The sequence below is a fragment of the Hibiscus syriacus genome, unplaced genomic scaffold, assembly GCF_006381635.1.
Source record: "Hibiscus syriacus cultivar Baekdansim isolate YM2019G1 unplaced genomic scaffold, ASM638163v2 tig00110177_pilon, whole genome shotgun sequence".
In the NCBI taxonomy this organism is placed as follows: Eukaryota; Viridiplantae; Streptophyta; class Magnoliopsida; order Malvales; family Malvaceae; genus Hibiscus; species Hibiscus syriacus.
Window position 1 is genome coordinate 605,092 of NW_024062613.1, and position 19,072 is coordinate 624,163.

The 19,072-nt window shown below is 32.7% G+C and overlaps 2 protein-coding genes across 2 annotated transcripts in view; one reads left to right on the forward strand and one right to left on the reverse strand.

Moving 5' to 3' along the window:
* Positions 1-19,072, forward strand: part of LOC120217063 (laccase-14-like) — a 44,888-nt gene that overhangs the window by 7,616 nt on the left and 18,200 nt on the right. The gene's annotated exons all lie outside the window — the stretch shown is intronic.
* Positions 9,779-12,140, reverse strand: LOC120217061 (laccase-14-like). Its single transcript, XM_039214283.1, has 7 exons — positions 11,973-12,140; positions 11,740-11,891; positions 11,414-11,658; positions 11,198-11,320; positions 10,514-11,111; positions 10,071-10,426; positions 9,779-9,987 (listed from the first exon to the last, which is right to left on the reverse strand). Exons 1-7 carry the CDS (start codon positions 12,123-12,125, stop codon positions 9,854-9,856), a joined length of 1,761 nt encoding a protein of 586 aa, XP_039070214.1. The 5' UTR covers positions 12,126-12,140; the 3' UTR covers positions 9,779-9,853.

Here is a 19,072-nt window from a genome sequence, read left to right on the forward strand (position 1 = left end):
TACAGGGCATTATTCCACAACATTTGCCCATGTTGAAATTGATTCGAATAAAGAAACAAAGAAGGAAAAGAAAGGAAAGGAGGAAGGCATAAATACGTGAGTAATTTATTATTTTTTGTTGTCTATTTTTTGTTGTTGTGTATGTGTAAATTAGTTAGATAGTAAGTTTATATTAGATTATATAAACTAATTTGTGCGAGATAATTTTTGTTTAAAAAAATATTGTGTTTAAAAATATTTAGTGTTGTTTTAAAAAAAATATTTTGTTTTATTTATATTGTATGTGTAAATTAGTAAGGAGTAAAAATTAATTGAATGAAATAATCCGGCCAACGCATTATCACGATATTTTGCCTAACAAATTTGTTTGATATTTTTAAAAAATAAAAAATATTATCAAACTAATCATGATTATTAGTAATAATTACTAAATGATTAGTATCAAATCTAAATCATTAAATATTTATAATAAATAATTATTAGTAATCATGACTAAATCATATTATTATTAAATCATTAAATATCAAATCATTATATTAATAATAATTATTAAATTATTATTAATAATATTAGTAATTAATCAATTAATTAAGTTAAATAACAAATTTTATTTGATCATTAATATAATAGTATATTATATTATATTTAATGATTTAATGTTTTATGAAATTATCTTATCTAATATTTTAATCTAAATTAATTTATTTTTTTATTTGTAGAGAAAATGAGCAACAACTTTTTCACGATTGTCCATTATAATGGATAGATTATGGAAAATGAGGTCGGAGTAGTTTTTCAGTCTGAAAAACCAATAAATATGATGTTCAAAAAAGACATCACATTTATAGAAATGAAGCATGAGATAGAAAGAAAAATTCGAGCTGCAGTTGATGGTTTGAGGTATAGGTTTATGATATGCCCCAACCCAGTCAGATATGCTGCAGTTCCACTTGAAGAAGATGATGATATTGGAACCATGGTTGGATTACATGAGTCAACCAATATAGCAGTTATTGAGTTATTTGTTGATGTGCGTAACATATGTGATGTTCCTGGGTCATCAAGAGGTGTGGCTCGAAATCCATCTGAAATGGCTTTATATAGTCAGTTTGAAGAGCTGACGTACAAGTTCCCGAACAGTTTTATGGCACTATTGGAAAGTGTAAATGAAGTCGGGGGGACATCTGCAACAGCAGAGTATGAGACGAGAAACATACCGAAATTGGTTGTTGATATTGACGCTAAAAATCGATGGGGAGAAATTCACGATGATTCAAGCGAAGATGAAGAAACCGAAGAACCCGTTTTTGGGCGACAACGAAAATATTTTTGGTGGAGGTGCAATTGATGAAGTTCCGGCACCGTATGAAGCTACTCCTCACATGTACGAGATAGACTATGATGCGATGAGGGCACCTGAATTCCCAGACATGCCACATTTACCTCCATACCAAATGACTGAATCATTCGATAATTCTGGTGAATTTTCAGTTGGGGTGCAATTCAGAGGAAAAAATGAAGCTACGCTGACGATTAAAGAGTACTGCATCAAATGCCATGTTGATATCCATGTTGCAGAGTCTAACCAGAAAACCCTATACGCGAAGTGTGTAAAATATGGCCCAGAGTGCAAGTGGAAGATCAGAGTGTCGAAAAATCAAAGGCACGATGTTTGGGTCATCACGAGGTACAATGGTCCGCACACATGTTTGCGAAACTCCATCGAACAAGACCACCGACTATTGGACTCCGATGTAATATGTGAATACGTGAAGGTGATGGTTGAAAATGATCCAAGGATATCTTGTTCAGTGTTAGCTGCATCTATTCGAAGCCAATTTGGATATCAAGTAAAATATGGCAAGGTGTGGAATGTAAAGATGAAGGCGATGAAGCTGACGTATGGAGATTGGGATACATCGTACAATGAGCTACCACATTTGTTACAAGCAATGAAGCGATTTATCCCAGGAACCATAGTGAAGTCTCAAACCATGCCCGCATATGACGAAGAAGGTCAACTTATGCGAGGGAAGAAAATATTTCATAGACTATTTTGGGCATTCAAGGCATGTATTGAAGGATTTCCATTTTGCAAACGTATGATCCAAGTAGATGGTACGTGGCTGTATGGTCAATATAGGCATGTACTTTTGATGGCAGTTGCTCAAGATGGTGAGCGAAATATCTTCCCAATTGCATTCGCCATTGTTGAGGGAGAGACAACAGAGGCTTGGGATTTCTTTCTGACCAATCTACGTCAATATGTCGTTCGTGAAGATGGAGTTTGCTTGATATCCGATAGAGGAACGGGTATTTTGGCGACAATTGAACGACCAGGAAGTCGTTGGATACCTCCGTATGCATATTCGACATTTTGTATCCGTCATATTGGCAAGAATAATATCGACCAGTTTCATAACGCACATATTCGTAGCGAGATAGTCAGCATGGGTAAGTTTTATTTACAATATTTATGCATTTTTTACGTGGTTTTTTTAATTGAGGTTTAACAAAATATATTATGGAACAGGATACGAACTACGTCGACCAAATTTTGACAAGAGATTGGAGAATTTGAAGGTATTTTACGATGATCAGCGTGTTTGGAAGTGGGCTTCAAAAATACCGCGTGAAAAATGGTCGCAAGCATACGATGAAGGTCAGAGATATGGACATATGACCACAAACCTTGCTGAGGCCATTAATTCGGTACTAAAAAGTACACGTCATCTCCCAATAGCGAGTGTGGTGAAAGAGACGTACTTTAGATTGGCTAAAGTTTGGTCGGACAAAGGTAAGGAAATTGAGAGTCTCATAAATAGAGGTCAAACTTGGGCTCCTACAGTGGTGGAATCAATGGAAGCAAATGAGCGATTGGCAACATCAATGGTTGTTCATAATTTCGACCGAGTTGGTCATACTTTTGTCGTGTCGTGCATACGCCGTAACGTTGGAGGAGAAGACCAAATATTTAGAGTTGATTTACGACACAAATGGTGTGATTGTGGTCGTTTTCAGGCATGGAAATATCCATGTGCTCATGCAGTCGCTGCATGTATGTATGCTGGTGTAAGCGCATACACTTATGTTGATGAATGCTTCCACCTACGTAGGATATTAAATGTCTACAGCTATGCATTCAGACAGATCCCGAATGAATCATATTGGCCCAAAAAAGATCATGATGAATGGCTACCAAATCCAATGCTTCACAGAAGTCCGAAGGGTCGACCTGAGTCCACTCGAATTCATACCAGTATAGATTTCCATGCTAGAGAGAGAGGTCAAGCAAAGAGATGCAGATTATGTAGGGGTGAAGGCCATTCAAAAAACAATTGTCCTAATTTACCAAGATATAGGCCTCATCATTAGTAATGATATATGTATTTCTATGAATTTCTATGTATTTATAAGATTTAGTAATGATTAGTAATGATGAAATTATTATTAATATTTAATGATTTGATAGTAATGATTTAGTAATAATTAGTAATAATGAAATTATTATTAATATTTAATGATTTGATATTAATGATTAGTAATGATTAGTAATAATAAAATTATTATTAATTTTTAATGATTTGATAGTAATGATTAGTAATAATGAAATTATTATTAATTTTTAATGATTTGATAGTAATGATTTAGTAATGATTAGTAATAATGAAATTATTATTAATTTTTAATGATTTGATAGTAATGATTTAATAATGATTAGTAATAATGAAATTGTTATTAATATTTAATGATTTGATAGTAATGAATTAGTAATGATTAGTAATAATGAAATTGTTATTAATATTTAATGATTTGATAGTAATGATTTAGTAATGATTAGTAATAATGAAATTGTTATTAATATTTAATGATTTGATAGTAATGATTAGTAATAATGAAATTATTATTAATTTTTAATGATTTGATAGTAATGATTTAATAATGATTAGTAATAATGAAATTGTTATTAATATTTAATGATTTGAAAGTAATGATTTAGTAATGATTAGTAATAATGAAATTGTTATTAATATTTAATGATTTGATAGTAATGATTTAGTAATGACTAGTAATAATTAAATTATTATTAATTTTTAATGATTTGATAGTAATGATTTAGTAATGATTTGATAGTAATGATTTATTATAAATATGTCGAATTTGTTAAGGTTTGAAAAAACTAGTCTAATTTCAATATTAAATTTGTAACAAATAACAAACTAGTTTACAATTGTTGCCGATGTCGGGGTGTTGTTGAATGATAATGTTGGGGCAGACGTCTGATGCGTTGTGGCCATTGCGGTTGCTTAGGAGTATAGTACCCATCCTCCTCATTCGTTGGGGGCATTTGAACTGACATGTGTTCAAAGTCATACGTCGACGAAAACATGGGAGAGTAGATGGATGCATCAGGCTGCACAAACTCTGGTATGTATGCATCGCCGAACGGTTGTGGTGCGCTATTATCCACATCGGTCATTTCCGCTTCAGGTTGTTGAGATGAACTCCCACTCCCACTTGGTAGAGAGTATTCAGCTTTACCAAATCTTTTCTTAAACCTCAAAAATTGTCGTCTCTCTACAATTGTTGTCAAGAATGGCTTTCCATTATCCAAAAAATAAGCAAGGTAAGCCGAAGTCTCAAAATTAAAGTCGTCGTCTTGAATGTCGTCAAGAGTTGGCATGAATGATGCCCTATTGTTCCAAGCATTAATGTAGGTTGCATGCTTCTCAACCCAATTAACATTTTCTTTACGACGACCATCAAATCTGTGCAGCTGGTCATGCGTCTCAACCCAATTCACCTGACGACGACCATCAAATCAGTACATATACAAAAATGATTTAATAATGATTAGTAATAATGAAATTGTTATTAATATTTAATGATTTGAAAGTAATGATTTAGTAATGATTAGTAATAATGAAATTGTTATTAATATTTAATGATTTGATAGTAATGATTTAGTAATGATTAGTAATAATTAAATTATTATTAATTTTTAATGATTTGATAGTAATGATTTAGTAATGATTTGATAGTAATGATTTATTATAATTATGTCGAATTTGTTAAGGTTTGAAAAAACTAGTCTAATTTCAATATTAAATTTGTAACAACTAATAAACTAGTTTACAATTGTTGCCGATGTCGGGGTGTTGTTGAATGATAATGTTGGGGCGGACGTCTGATGCGTTGTGGCCGTTGCGGTTGCTCAGGAGTATAGTACCCATCCTCCTCATTCGTTGGGGGCATTTGAACTGACATGTGTTCAAAGTCATACGTCGACGAAAACATGGGAGAGTAGATGGATGCATCAGGCTGCACAAACTCTGGTATGTATGCATCGCCGAACGGTTGTGGTGCGCTATTATCCACATCGGTCATTTCCGCTTCAGGTTGTTGAGATGAACTCCCACTCCCACTTGGTAAAGAGTATTCAGCTTTACCAAATCTTTTCTTAAACCTCAAAAATTGTCGCCTCTCTACAATTGTTGTCAAGAATGGCTTTCCATTATCCAAAAAATAAGCAAGGTAAGCCGAAGTCTCAAAATTAAAGTCGTCGTCTTGAATGTCGTCAAGAGTTGGCATGAATGAAGCCCTATTGTTCCAAGCATTAATGTAGGTTGCATGCTTCTCAACCCAATTAACATTTTCTTTACGACGACCATCAAATCTGTGCAGTTGGTCATGCGTCTCAACCCAATTCACCTGACGACGACCATCTAAGATTTGGAGGAGGTCATGATTCCATGGACTCCGCGGAATAGGTTGGTGGAAGTGGAATTGCCTCAACACTCTATCCCCAAATTGGATCTCAACAAACGCAAAATTGATCAATGGTGTAACAACACACCAATATTGAAACCCATCTAAAATATCGTGCGGTATCAACGCAAGTATTTCTTCATTCATGTATGGTCTCCAATTAAACTGTAAAATTACAAAAACAATAAAATTTATTTAAATCAAATAATATAGTTAATTTAAATAATAATTAAAAATAACAGATTATACATACCTCCTTTTTTGCCTTAATGTCGATCTTCAGCCTGAACTCTTTAATGTTGTTGTGCACCAACCCCGTGCCTTCAATTTTATGCCTCCATCTGTATATCAATCAAAACAAAAATATGGTCATTTTTATTTTATAATTAATATTTTATATTAAAATAGAGAATTCATATTACCTTTCGGCAAGCGGAAAGTCAACCGCAGTCCAACTAATCGGTGTCAGAAACGGAAGTCTATGCCAAGCCCATGACTGTAGCAGCAATAGACATCCACCGATTTCTGCTGTATTATTATCATTCATGACTAATGACGCCTTGCACATCTCACGATACAAGAACGCCAATATCGCCGATCCCCAGCTATATTGCCTACTATTCTCAAATTTTCTTAAAAAAAGAAGATATTGAGTGTGAACATAACTACCGGATTTATCCGGCATTAAAATACCCCCAATCAACTGTAATATATATGCTCGTGTTGCATATATAATTTCGTGCTCCGTACTATTTGGTTGAAGCTGAAATTCATTCTTCAACCATGACAACCTCACACGCCACCCTTTACACTTTGGTGGTACGGGCGTTTTTCCCAAGAAACAAGCTACAAAGTTGTACCACATTATTAAACTCATGTGACATTACCACTGGCATCCCATTTGTTTGGACCCCGAGTTGCAATGCCACATCCTCCAAAGTTATCGTACATTCGCCACACGGCAAATGAAACGTGTGCGTTTCTGGTCTCCAACGCTCAATCAAGGCACTGATCAAACCTGGGACCAACTTTGTAATCTCGCACAAATGTTACATACCAAAATCCAGCCTCCTGCAAGTTTTCTTCTATCAATCTGTGTGGCTTGGGCACTTTATGTAGCCGAAGACGAAGGACTCGCTGCTCGTCCTCCTACAATTAAATAATGTAAAACATTTATCACAATCACCATAAAATAATATTCAAATATTTATTAATTATAATTCATTAAACAAATATTTTTTCACCATTATTCCCAAATGACTTGAAATATGTTCATTGTCAAGTCTCAGCAGTGGAATTTGGTCAGCCATTGGAATGAATCTGTAAAAAAAATTAAACAACAGCATTTAAAAAATCATTTAATATAATCTAGTGTTAAGTAACTAACTAACTAACTAATTTACAACCCAACAAAAAAATTTAATATAATAACTTATAATATAATAAACTTATAAAGTAATAAACTAAACTTTTTAAAATATAACTTAAACGTGAATTTTCTTTAAACAACTAATAAACTATTCTTTAATATAACTTCAACTAATAAACTATTCTTTAATATAACTTAAACTAATAAAATATTTTTTAATTATAATTCACTACTAAAAAACTAATTAACCAAATTTTTTATATAAAATAAATTCAACAAATCATATGGCAACTTAACTATTTAAGTAACACAAACTAATTACATATTTTTATATATAACTAACTACAAACTAACTAATTAAGTAAATTTTTACCCTAACCCTAAACTAACCCTAACCCTAAACTAACAAACTAATAATTTAAAATAATAAACTAATTTAAATTAAATAAAATGAAAATTTACCTCGATGTTTGCTTGCCGGACTCTCTTTCTTCTTCTTCCTCTTCTTCCTTTCCTTTCTCTCGACACTCTTCTCCCTTTCTTTCTTATGCTTCCTTAACCCCATATCATACCCCCTATATATTAAAGGGTCGGCTTCCATGCACCAATAATTGAAGAATCACGAGCCGTTGATTCTCGTGGATTGCAGCAATAATTGTTGCATGAAGCAGCGAAAATTATGCTGCAATAATGCAGCGAGCAGGCGACCATGCAGCATGGAGTAGGGGTCAAAGACAAGGTCGCGAGTAGGCAAGCATGCAGCAGGGGATGTCGTCGGGCGTGCATGGAGACCTAGGAGGTCGCCGGGCATGCATGGCGACCTAGGAGGTCGTCGGGCGTGCATGGAGACCTAGGAGGTCGCCGGGAGTGTATGGCGACCTATGGTTGGGTTGTGCATGTCCCATGCACACGATCATTCCCATGCACACGACCCTCGTGCACACGACCTAGAATGAACACGACCCTCGTCGGAAGCCATGTCGGAAGCCACGTCGTAGGTCGCCCGGAAGGCATGGCGACCTACGGCCACACTGTTGATTTCGCCCTATTTCAGCAAATAATCTTGCGAGAACGTTATTTCGTGAATTATTTATTTTTCGTGCATTATATCGTGAGTTTAGCCCCTTATATTTACCCTAGATTAATTAAAAAATCAAAATCGATTGTTTAATGGTCTAATCATGATAAAAATCCTTCCACTTTCTCCTTGCTTTCACTTAAGCATAAAAACTTCTAATGTTCACACTTTAGTCTCCAGACTTTCAATCTTCACCAAATTAGTCCTCAATCGAAACCGAATCAATTCATAATTTAATCAAACTAATTCTTTTCAATGGACACACATTCAAGGGCTTAAAATAATTTAAATAAATCCCAAAAAAGAACACATGTGACAATTAACAAGATTGATATAATTATACATTTGATCTTCATTACTTGCATATTCTAATAAGATAATAACACATGTGTTACTATTTGATTGGATGAACAAAAATTGAAGAAGACTGACTTTAAAATGGATCAAACCTCAGAATTTGGGGGAATATGAGGGCACCTAAATGTCATATCCAACACTTAACAAATGTATTATAATATTTTTTATATATCTTATAATATAGTGATTGACAGAAAAAGAAATAAATGTGGTTAAATGAAGATGCAAACCTGGACTAAATGGAGAGTAAAAGAGCACCTAAACCACACAATTCTAATAGTTGGATTTTAATTGAGTGTTATATATATATATATATATATCAAACCGTAATTAATCTAATCTTTAAAACAAAAATCAATTTATATTTTTAAACTTAATTTATTTTGTCATATTTATTTTTATAATTTCATACATATAATCATAGAATTGAGTTTTTAAATTTAATTAATATTTTTCTAATTTATATTAAAATTAAAATGTATATTTAATTTATATTTTGATGATTTTTATTAGATTGTGTAATTTAAAATGTTTAATTTTATTAACATAATCAAACCGATTGTAAGTCAATGATTAATAGTTGTCAAAGAAATTTTTATTTAATGATTTTTTTTCAATTTCTTATAGAAAATGAAAATTGTTTTATATATGTTTTATCATAATTAGGTTTCTTTAGTTGATGAATACTTTATTATATTATGATATAAAAAAATGATCAGAGCAGGACTTCGGGGAAGAAACTAAATTTATCATAGACCGACGAAGATAAAGTTTTAGATTGGAGACCAAGTCATGATCAAAACGTGTGGAAATCAATTCATTGCTTTTTTCTTAGCTCATGTCTCTACTTTGTGGCTCATGGTCAATGAATTTTAATTTAATCTTCCCCGGCTAGAAATACGAGTATTAAGAACTAAGCAACTAATATATATTATAAATTGAAAATATAATTTTTTTTTATTTTTTTAACATTTACTAATATTACGGATTGATTGAGGATGTGTTATAATAAATATTAAATACTATTCTATATTATTTTTATGTGAAAATAGCTGTCTTAAAAACACAAATGGCATATGCTTTTAATTAAATAAGATCAGTACATATATAAAAGTAAAAGAAAAAAAAGATTAATTCATAATTAAAACAATTACACTTTAAAACTAAATCTTCCTTAAAAAGAATTATACAATTTATCAGCAATATTTCAAATAAATTCGTTTATTAAAAACTATAGGTCCACGATTTATTAATAATAAATTGATTATATGCTTGTACTTCTAGGTACAACGTGGCATGCCAGGTGGGGGAGGGAGCAGGCTTGTTCTCCTGGTGTTTCCGTTCCTAACGATGAAGACGGTGTCCATTCCCCAGCTGCTATGCCTCTCGAAATGGCAATGCATAAACCATACGCCTGAAAATACATATCATTCATCTCAATTAATTTGATTAGGTCATCGGTTATAAGAAATGTGGATTTTGTAAATGAAAACTTACCAGGATTGTTTGCAAAGAATCTGACGGCAACCCATCCTCTAGCAGGAACGTGGACGGTGTTAACGAGCGGTGGGTCAACCAAGTTGTAGGTCCTCGGGTCAGTCTGATTGTTGAAATTTCCAGTACCGGTTCCCACCCAATAAAAGCTAAAACCATGCAAATGGATCGGGTGACCTCCACCGCCACCAACCTGGGTTGCTTGCAAAACAATCTCTACTGCGTCGCCATAATTTAGCACAACAGCCCTCGTCCCTGAAGTAGCATTCCTATTCACTGTATTAGTTACGTTGCCGGTGAAATCATAGAATTCTGGTGGATTCAGGGGAAAGTCTTCGGTATAAACACCATTGATGCTCCTGGATTGTTAACAATAATTTATAAGAATTAGCCACAGTTAATGAAATTATGAAATTACCAAATTTGCTATAACTATGCCTACATACATATTATAGTATGCCTGGAGGATGTCAGCAGTACGCGGCAGAACAAAGCTGACATTGTTCAAACTTGCAGCAAGTCTATTTGGTACAACACATTGTGGGGTGTCGCAACCTGGCAAGGTGTTTGTGGCGATTGCAATGTAGACTCGTCTGTTGATTCTGGAATTCGCCGGCACGTTCAATGGTGGATTCTGGGGAACCCTCGTATTCCTAATTCGGCTGATGAATCTGTTGGTAGCATCCGTATCGTTCAATGCTGGCAGTGTTACCATGGAAGCATTCAATCCAGCCGCACTGTTTGCATATTCAAAAACTCCAGTAGTAATGAAGTCAACAGGCACAGCCGAGGAATCAGAGAAAGGCCTAGTAGCCATGTAATATCGGCCGGCGTTTTGGTTGGCAACGACTAAAACATCCATGGTTTGTCCTGGGTTGATCATTATATAGTTGCTCATTAACCTTCTAACGTAGGACGCATCTTGGGCCACGAGTGTGAGGGTGTGATTCGCGATGGAGAAGAATTTTGGTTCATTCATTCCAGCGTTGATGATGCGGAGAAGGTATGTACTCCCATAATTAACTTGCATACGAAATATTGTATCTACAACCAGTGATGAATTTAGAAAAAAATTATAGAGTGGATCAATATAAATAACTTGATCTGGATTCAGTAATGCTAGAGCGTACCGTTGCAAGCGGTTGTGTCACCTAAGTGTCCGTTGATGGCGTAGGCATCTGGTTGGCGAGGAGTGGTACCCGCTGCAACTGCTGCATCAATCATTTGCTTGTAGTCTTCATTGTACCATGTTTCTGTGAATACAATTTAAAAAAGAACAATCAGATAAAGATTGATGTAATAATTTTAGAAACAACACCGAGCGAAAAGTTGAAAGATATGCTTACGAAGCATGATTGTTTGATCGGCATCCGGGGTCGGAAACGGATAAGTTTCGTGCTCGGCTGGTAAAATGATAAAGGCTCCCTGGACGGAACCGCGAGTCCAGTCACTGTGTGCATGCCACCAAAGGGTTCCTATTTCATCCGACAATATGACTTCGTACGTGAAGTTGGTTCCCGGTTGGATTGGGCATTGAGTTATGAATTCGGGACCATCGGACCATGGATTTCTTGGTTGTTTCACACCGTGCCTGCAGCAACATAATTAATTTAATCACTTGTTATTTCGATTCTTCAGGAAATTACCATTTGAAAAAGAAAAGGACAATTACCAGTGAATGGTGAAACCATAGTTGCCTTGATTATGAACATTAACGAAGACAGTATCACCTCTGTGAACACGAATCTCAGGTCCTGGATAACTGTCGTTTACGACCAGCATTGGCGTTGTGTCGCATAGCTTCGTAAAGTTTGCCTCTCGCACCTGCAATAATTTTAAGTCCTTTTACGAATCCATAGTGATAAAGCTATATTTAAGAGTAGGTCAAAGGAAAGAGACACTCACGAAGAATTCATAGCGATGCACATCGGCACTGCAGAGGAACAAAGTGCTCAGAAATAAAACCCCCAAAAAACTTAGCTTCAGTAAACTCATTTTGATCTTTCCAATGTGTTCTTGGATCGTCCCTGTTTTTCTTGTCTGTGTGTTTTGGGTCATGAAATCCAACCATTTATAGAGAAGAAAGCTCGGTTCCTTTGCTCGGAGGGAAATAGGAAAAGAGAAAGAATCTTCCAAAGCGCATATTAAAAAATAATTTCATTTTCATGTATTAGTTGGGATTTGATTCATTACACGCCCAATTGGACCATGGAAAAAGTCAGCTTTCAGCCTACGTATGTTGAAGATATTAAAAATAATGCATTATATCATAGCTTCCCTTGTTTTATAATATTTTAACTTAGTACCGGTTGCATGTGCAGTTTCCTTGTGATATACAAGTCACCATTAAAAATTATAGTAAATTAAACTTGTGAATATTTAATTATTAGAAAATTTCAATCTAATTAGTCATGTGTTAATTAGGTTAATATATTTATATATTTGATCTTCATTATTTATATATTATGTATTAATTTGGTCTTATTTTTTTTTACAAAAAGGAAATTTAATATGATTAAGATGAGAAAAGTCACGACATATGTTTTTATCTTTTAATAAGTCATACAAAAATCTCAAAGGGAAAAAGAAAAGAAAACATTTATATGATTAAGAATGAAAAAGTCATACAAAAATCCCTTTTAAATTTATTATATTAAATTTATTATGATTTAATTGAAGTTTATTTATTTAAAGAAAAAAGAGAAAAAGAACATTTTCCCCATGCAACTTGTTATTGATGTTGATTTTATACAAAGATGTCCAGACTCGTAATCATCTGTCAATATTATGCATTAAAGACCATCTTTATGTCATACACAGTATTTGCTTCAATTATTTGTTATTATCCACAATATTGACTTCGACTAGGCGCGAAAGATTTACAATCCAAAATAATCGACGTAACATTAGGTTGTAATCATTATGGTGCGTCAATAGCTTGCTAATGATGGACTTAGAGGTGATCGGTGCATAGTTGTCTTCTTAAAATTTTAAAATTAATATGTATTTTAAATTTTCTTTTATGTATTTTTCTTGAAAATATATTTTCGTCTCTTAAAATTTTATATGTTTAAGTTTGTCCCTTAAAATTTTATAAGTTCAAATTCGTCCACTAACATAATATCATGCATCTGTCTATCTATGTAGGTTGTATAAAACTTTTAGGGAAAAAGATACAAATGGTCCTAGTACATTGCTTTATTAAGCCTTTTTTACTATTAAAAATTATATGATCCCTTGATTATGGGGTATTATTTTATTAAGTCTCATGACTATTAAAAGTTATAAAATGATCATACGATTATTCATATGTTTCAAACTCATCCTTTTCTATTCAAAAATTAATGTAAACTGAGTTGGACGTTAATTTGTTAATTATGATATGATAAATATGATCCTAAAATCTCAAATGACTGTCATATCTTAACCAACAAGTTAACGTCCAGCTTAGACTATCATCACTTTTAACAAAAAATGACGAGTTTAGAACATATGAATAGTCAGATGATTATTTTATAACTTTTAATAGTCAGCAAAATCAATAAATGAACACCCTATAGTCAAAGTACTATTTTATAACTTTTAATTGTCGAAAAATTCAATAAAGTAACACTTTTTAATAGAGGGTCGTAGGTATATTTTACCCAAAATTTTAATATCATCTTTATAAGATAAATTATATTAAAATTTATTAAATTATAAGATTCATTCTATTTCATTAATTAAATCATTAAATTTTTAAATTTGATTTTAATAAAATCATCGAGCAGTTACTGTAACTGGAATTTATGTTATAAAATTAAGTAAATTTTTTTACATTATAACTAAGCAAAATTATATAATAATACATATTATCTTTATTACTTTCATATATTATCAATTTGATTATAAGTAAGATAATAACACATATAGTCGAACTTGTCTAGGAGAGTTATGTATGTATTAGAAAGTAGCTATTCGCACCATTATCTATAAATAACATGAACTTGGAACTTAGCAAGTAGTGTTTCCAAGTTCATAAACAATGAACTATTGCGGTCATCTTTTCCACTTGAACTGTATATCATCTTATTACTTTTATATTTCTATTAATTTAGACATTATTAGAATAATAACTCATTTGATTTTTATTATGCAAGTATTTTATCAATTTGATCTTAAGGTAAAAATAACTCTATATTTAATCTTATTAAAAATTTAAAAAAAAAACAATGATAAGGTTAAAGAGGCTCGAATCTAAGTCTTAGAGATATTGTCACGTCTAACCACTAAATAATATTTGTATCTATTGCCTCAATAATTTGATTTGATTCTACAAGTTAGTGAACTTGAGAGTAGTTTACCTCTTTTATAACTAAAAGTACGATAAGTTGGGTTAATTTTTTAAGATATAATTATGGTGGGGTAACGTTAATCTAACAAACTCGATAAAAAAAATCCAAATGGAGGCTGCTAGTGCTAGAAATATCTGTCAACTCGCTTGTCGGCTTGTCTCTACTATGTTGTCGGTTATATTATTAAGAAAGTCAAGATTTTAAACGTGAAAGAAAGATCAGCCTTTAAAAGACAACCTAGTAGGTGGGATAAAGGATCGACATAAATATTTGTTTGATTTGACCATCACGCGTCTGGAAATTTTTCAATTTCCTATAGCAAATTTGTTGACCTTTGAAATTTCAGATTTGGGATGCTGGGTTTGTATATAAATTGACCTTTGAAATTTCAGATTTGGGATGCTGGGTTTGTATATAAAAAGACTGATTAATATACCGTTAAGAAACGGTGAGATCAAAAATTTAATAAGATATTTAATAAAGTCGGTTAAGCGTTACCAGAAATATTAATTAATAATATTATTGTAGGTGAAAAATATAAAGAAATATTAAAAAATTTGGCAACCGACAAACTTTGTTTATCGGTAGGTATCGATACCTTGCACAGAAGTATCGATATACATAGCAATATATAAGAAAGTGAAGAAAATCGGTTAAAAGTATACATGTATCGATACATTTATAAATATATATATAAAAATATCGGTACTTTAATAATTTAAAAGAATTGTAATAAAAGCACCTATAAAATATTGATACCTTACACACATGTATCGATACATGACAATATAACAGGTTTAATTTTTTTCAAAATTGGTTTCAATTTGACAAAACTAGTAAAGAATTACCAGAGGTGTTGACAGTATCGATACTTTTATAAGTATGTGTACCAAAGTATAGTTACTTTAGGAATTGAAAAGAATTGAATAATAGCACTTACAAAATATTGATACCTTAGAAACATATATCAATACATGACAATATAACATGTTGAAATTTGACAAAACCGGTTTTAATTTGACAAAACCGGTAAAGCGCTACCGTAATTGTTGAAAGTATTGATACTTTTATAAGTATATATAGTATCTGTCATAACAATTTTTTTAAAAACAATTAAGTTTAAAAATAATTATGACTTTATTTTGAAAAATTGACGATTTTGAATTAAATTGAATAGGAGTCGCCATTGACCTTTAGGTTAGGTAGGCCGAATACCTAAAAAACATATTTTAAAACAATTTAAGAAAAATCATTTTTTAGACAAAAATCGGTATGCGTTATCAAAGATTCAATTTAATGGGTTTGGGAGTCGATTACGCGTGGGGAATGATAAGCACCCCACAACGCCAAAAAATTGGTACTTAATCGCTTACACGTTGTCGTAATGGTGGAAAATGACATTCGAATTGATATTTAAAGTATGATTCATTTATTGAAGTTTAATTAATTTGCTTTGAATTGATTAATTAAAAAAATTATTTAACTTGACAAGAAATATTGAGATTCACAATCTTCCATCAGGAAAGCTTTCTTACATATTTCTTAGCTGTAAATAATATTATATCTTTAAATTAATAAAAAATTGTTAATATTGAAAACTTGCATAGAATACATCATGATTTATTTTTCTAAAACGTACATCATTAATACTAACATTAAATATGAAAAAATAAAATTTTAATATTAAACACTATGAAAATAAAATAAAAACAAAATAGAATAGAATAAATAAAATAAAATAAAAATATAATGATTTTTATAAATTCATAAAAAAAGGATTCGCGCTTTAAGTTCATATTTTGTTTGAACATCATATCAAATTGCAGCACTTCTATAAAGTGACACTTCCCACGCCCGTTCTACAAATAAAGTTCTTGAAAATATTCGAACAACAAGTTAACATATATTCATAAATGGATAAAACAACATAAAATATATATTAAAATATTTATAAAAATGTACGTATACGCATAATAAAAAATATAAAGGATAAAATATTTTCAAAATATTAGAATCAGGTAAGTAATAAAACATTAAATAAATAAATGAGATCAAACTGAATTTGTATCCTATACATGGATATAAATATATATTAGGGTCGACAATTGTAAAATAAATATATGCATGCAAATATAATATCATAGATACAAACAACAAACAAGAAATATAAACAAACGCAAGCACTCTACAAAAGAACACAAAACAATATTTTGAGAGAATCAAATTATAATAAACCTAATAATAAAGACTAAAGTAAAACTAAGGATAAGACCAAACCATAAAAAAAGAAAGTCTAAATATGTAATAAGCCCACGAACATTGATGTTTCAGAATTAACAGGTAGTGATTTAAAATAAAATTAAACCTATAGAATTTAAGTCTTTATCTTCTGAACATTATTTAAAGACCAAAATGAGTGTTACATAAACATTGTAGCCGAAGTAAAAAAACACCATAAATAATAAATACAAACAAACATGGACTAAAATGTGAAGTTGCATGAATATTATTACCAAAGTCAAATATTTTCATAAATACAGCAGTTACAAACGAGGATTAAAATAGAAGAACGAATAAACAGGGGCTTGAAATAAAAGGAATTAAATTCCATTTAGTGACTAAAACGCAAAAGTTACAAAATAGAGACCCTCTTCATGCTATTGGACCAAGATCTAATCGTATGACCCCCTTTCCCTTCAAACAATACGGTGTCGCATTAGGGATTTGATATAATCCCCTTTATGGGTCATTTGAAACCCTAATATTCATTTCATACCCCCTTTTAGCCAACTCCTTGGGAAACAAAGGTAGAAATCCCTACAACATCCCCACGCTGCCACGGCACTGTGGGCTGGTGCCAATCAAAGGATAAAATAGTCCCAAACGAAACCCCCTCCTCGCCCACTAGTCTAAAATCAAGCCTAAACCTCTTAAAACACAACCCTTTACCCTATATCTAAAATAAGTTTAGTGTTTACCTTCAAAAATTGAAGCTTTTTGGCTTGATGGAAATCACGATTCCGTCAAGAACAACGGGTAATCTCTTTTCCTTCCTTTTTTATTTTCAGTGGTTTTTCTTTGCTCTCTAATTTCCCCCTTTTATGATTCCCCCAACCTCCCTCTTTTCTTGTCTTTTTTCTAGTTTGAATCCCTTTTTTTGTTTGAAATCTTCTGCTCCCTTTTTTCTTTCATTCTCCTATTGCTTTATGGTATGTTTTGGTTGATTTCTTTCTAATGAAATGATGAGATCTAGAATAGGGCATGTCATCTCTGATTTTTGGTAGGTTAAATCCTGAAAAAAAGGGATTTAACCTATTTTTAATAGGGTTTGGATTTTCTTATTTTTTTTTATGATTTGGTATTTTTTTGTTACTATTGATGATGACAACGGCTCGGGGAGCTTTTGGCGGCAGCTTACGCGACTGGGGAGGCACCCGGCGAAGTTCACGCGCCAGGCGAACGGTCTATCTTCTGCTGAAGGTGGCGGTGGCTAGCTAGGAGCTAGGGTTTTGAAACCCTAACTGAATCAGGTCGGGTAAGCCGTAATCGGGTCGGATCTTGGGCTTTGGGTCAGTTGGTTGCAACTGGGTCTAGGTTTAAGTTGGCTGTTGGGCTTTGAAATTAGAACTGCAAAAAAAATGTAAAATCTGTTGTAATAATAATAATAATAATAATGATAAAATGAAAACCTAGACAAAAACATGTGTCTACAGTATCGATACTCTAGGAATTGAAAAAAATAAAAAAAGGAAAACGTCTCGAAAGTATCGATAACTTACACAAAAGTATCGACACTTGGTGAATGATATCGATTAAATATAAATAGGCGTAAATACCAAGTATCGATATTGTCTATATAAGTATCAATACTTCTATTCCAATATGATTTTCAAACAATTTGCACGCAAAATGTATCGATACACATATGCATATATAAAATATTGATACTTAAAATTTCGAAACCTATTATTTTAAATTAAAAGGTAAATTTACAATGTAAACTGTAGACATTAATTTTTTTTCATAATAATAATTATAATTATTATTAATATAATATATTATTATTATTATTATTAAAAATATATATATATTACAAATTACATCAGAAGCCCAACAAAAAGGCCCAGATCCTGAAGCCCAGTTCAAGCCCAAGTGGAGACCCAACAGTAACCCTAAACTCTAGGGTTTCTTGCATCTTCATCCCAGCCGCCTCAACCTCAGCCGTTGGATCTGGTCAAATCCAACGGTCCAGAAGCCTCCAGATAAAACCCTAGGGTATCATAACCCTAGGGCCACGTCCCAGCCGCCGCCATCTCAAGAGTTTCCAGACGCCAACAAACAGCCGCCCCAGCCAACGGTTCAGCTTCCAGCCGCCTCTGGTAATTCCAATAGTCTCCAGCAGCAGCCGACGCCTCTACCAGGTGTTCCACCCCGCTGTAGCCACGACACCGCCGCCTCAACGAAGCCTCCAGAAGAATTGAAGAGAACGTCCATGTTGAGGGCTACGGTGAGTCACCACTATAGTTTGGTGACTCACCAAACTACAACCCTTTTACCCGGTCCGAGACAAGCGTCGGTGATGGCTATAAAGCCATCAACCGAACCTGAAAAAAACAAGAAGGAAGAAGCCATAGAAAAATAACACAACAACCATCAAAATCCATAAAACAG

Excerpts from the sequence above, each read along its gene's own strand:
- LOC120217061 (XM_039214283.1), bottom strand. The coding sequence starts at position 12,125 with ATGACCCAAAACACACAGACAAGAAAAACAGGGACGATCCAAGAACAC. Across the intron at positions 11,892-11,972 it reads TGCATCGCTATGAATTCTTC|GTGCGAGAGGCAAACTTTAC; the intron begins GTGAGTGTCTCT and ends AAATTATTGCAG. Across the intron at positions 11,659-11,739 it reads TATGGTTTCACCATTCACTG|GCACGGTGTGAAACAACCAA; the intron begins GTAATTGTCCTT and ends ATGTTGCTGCAG.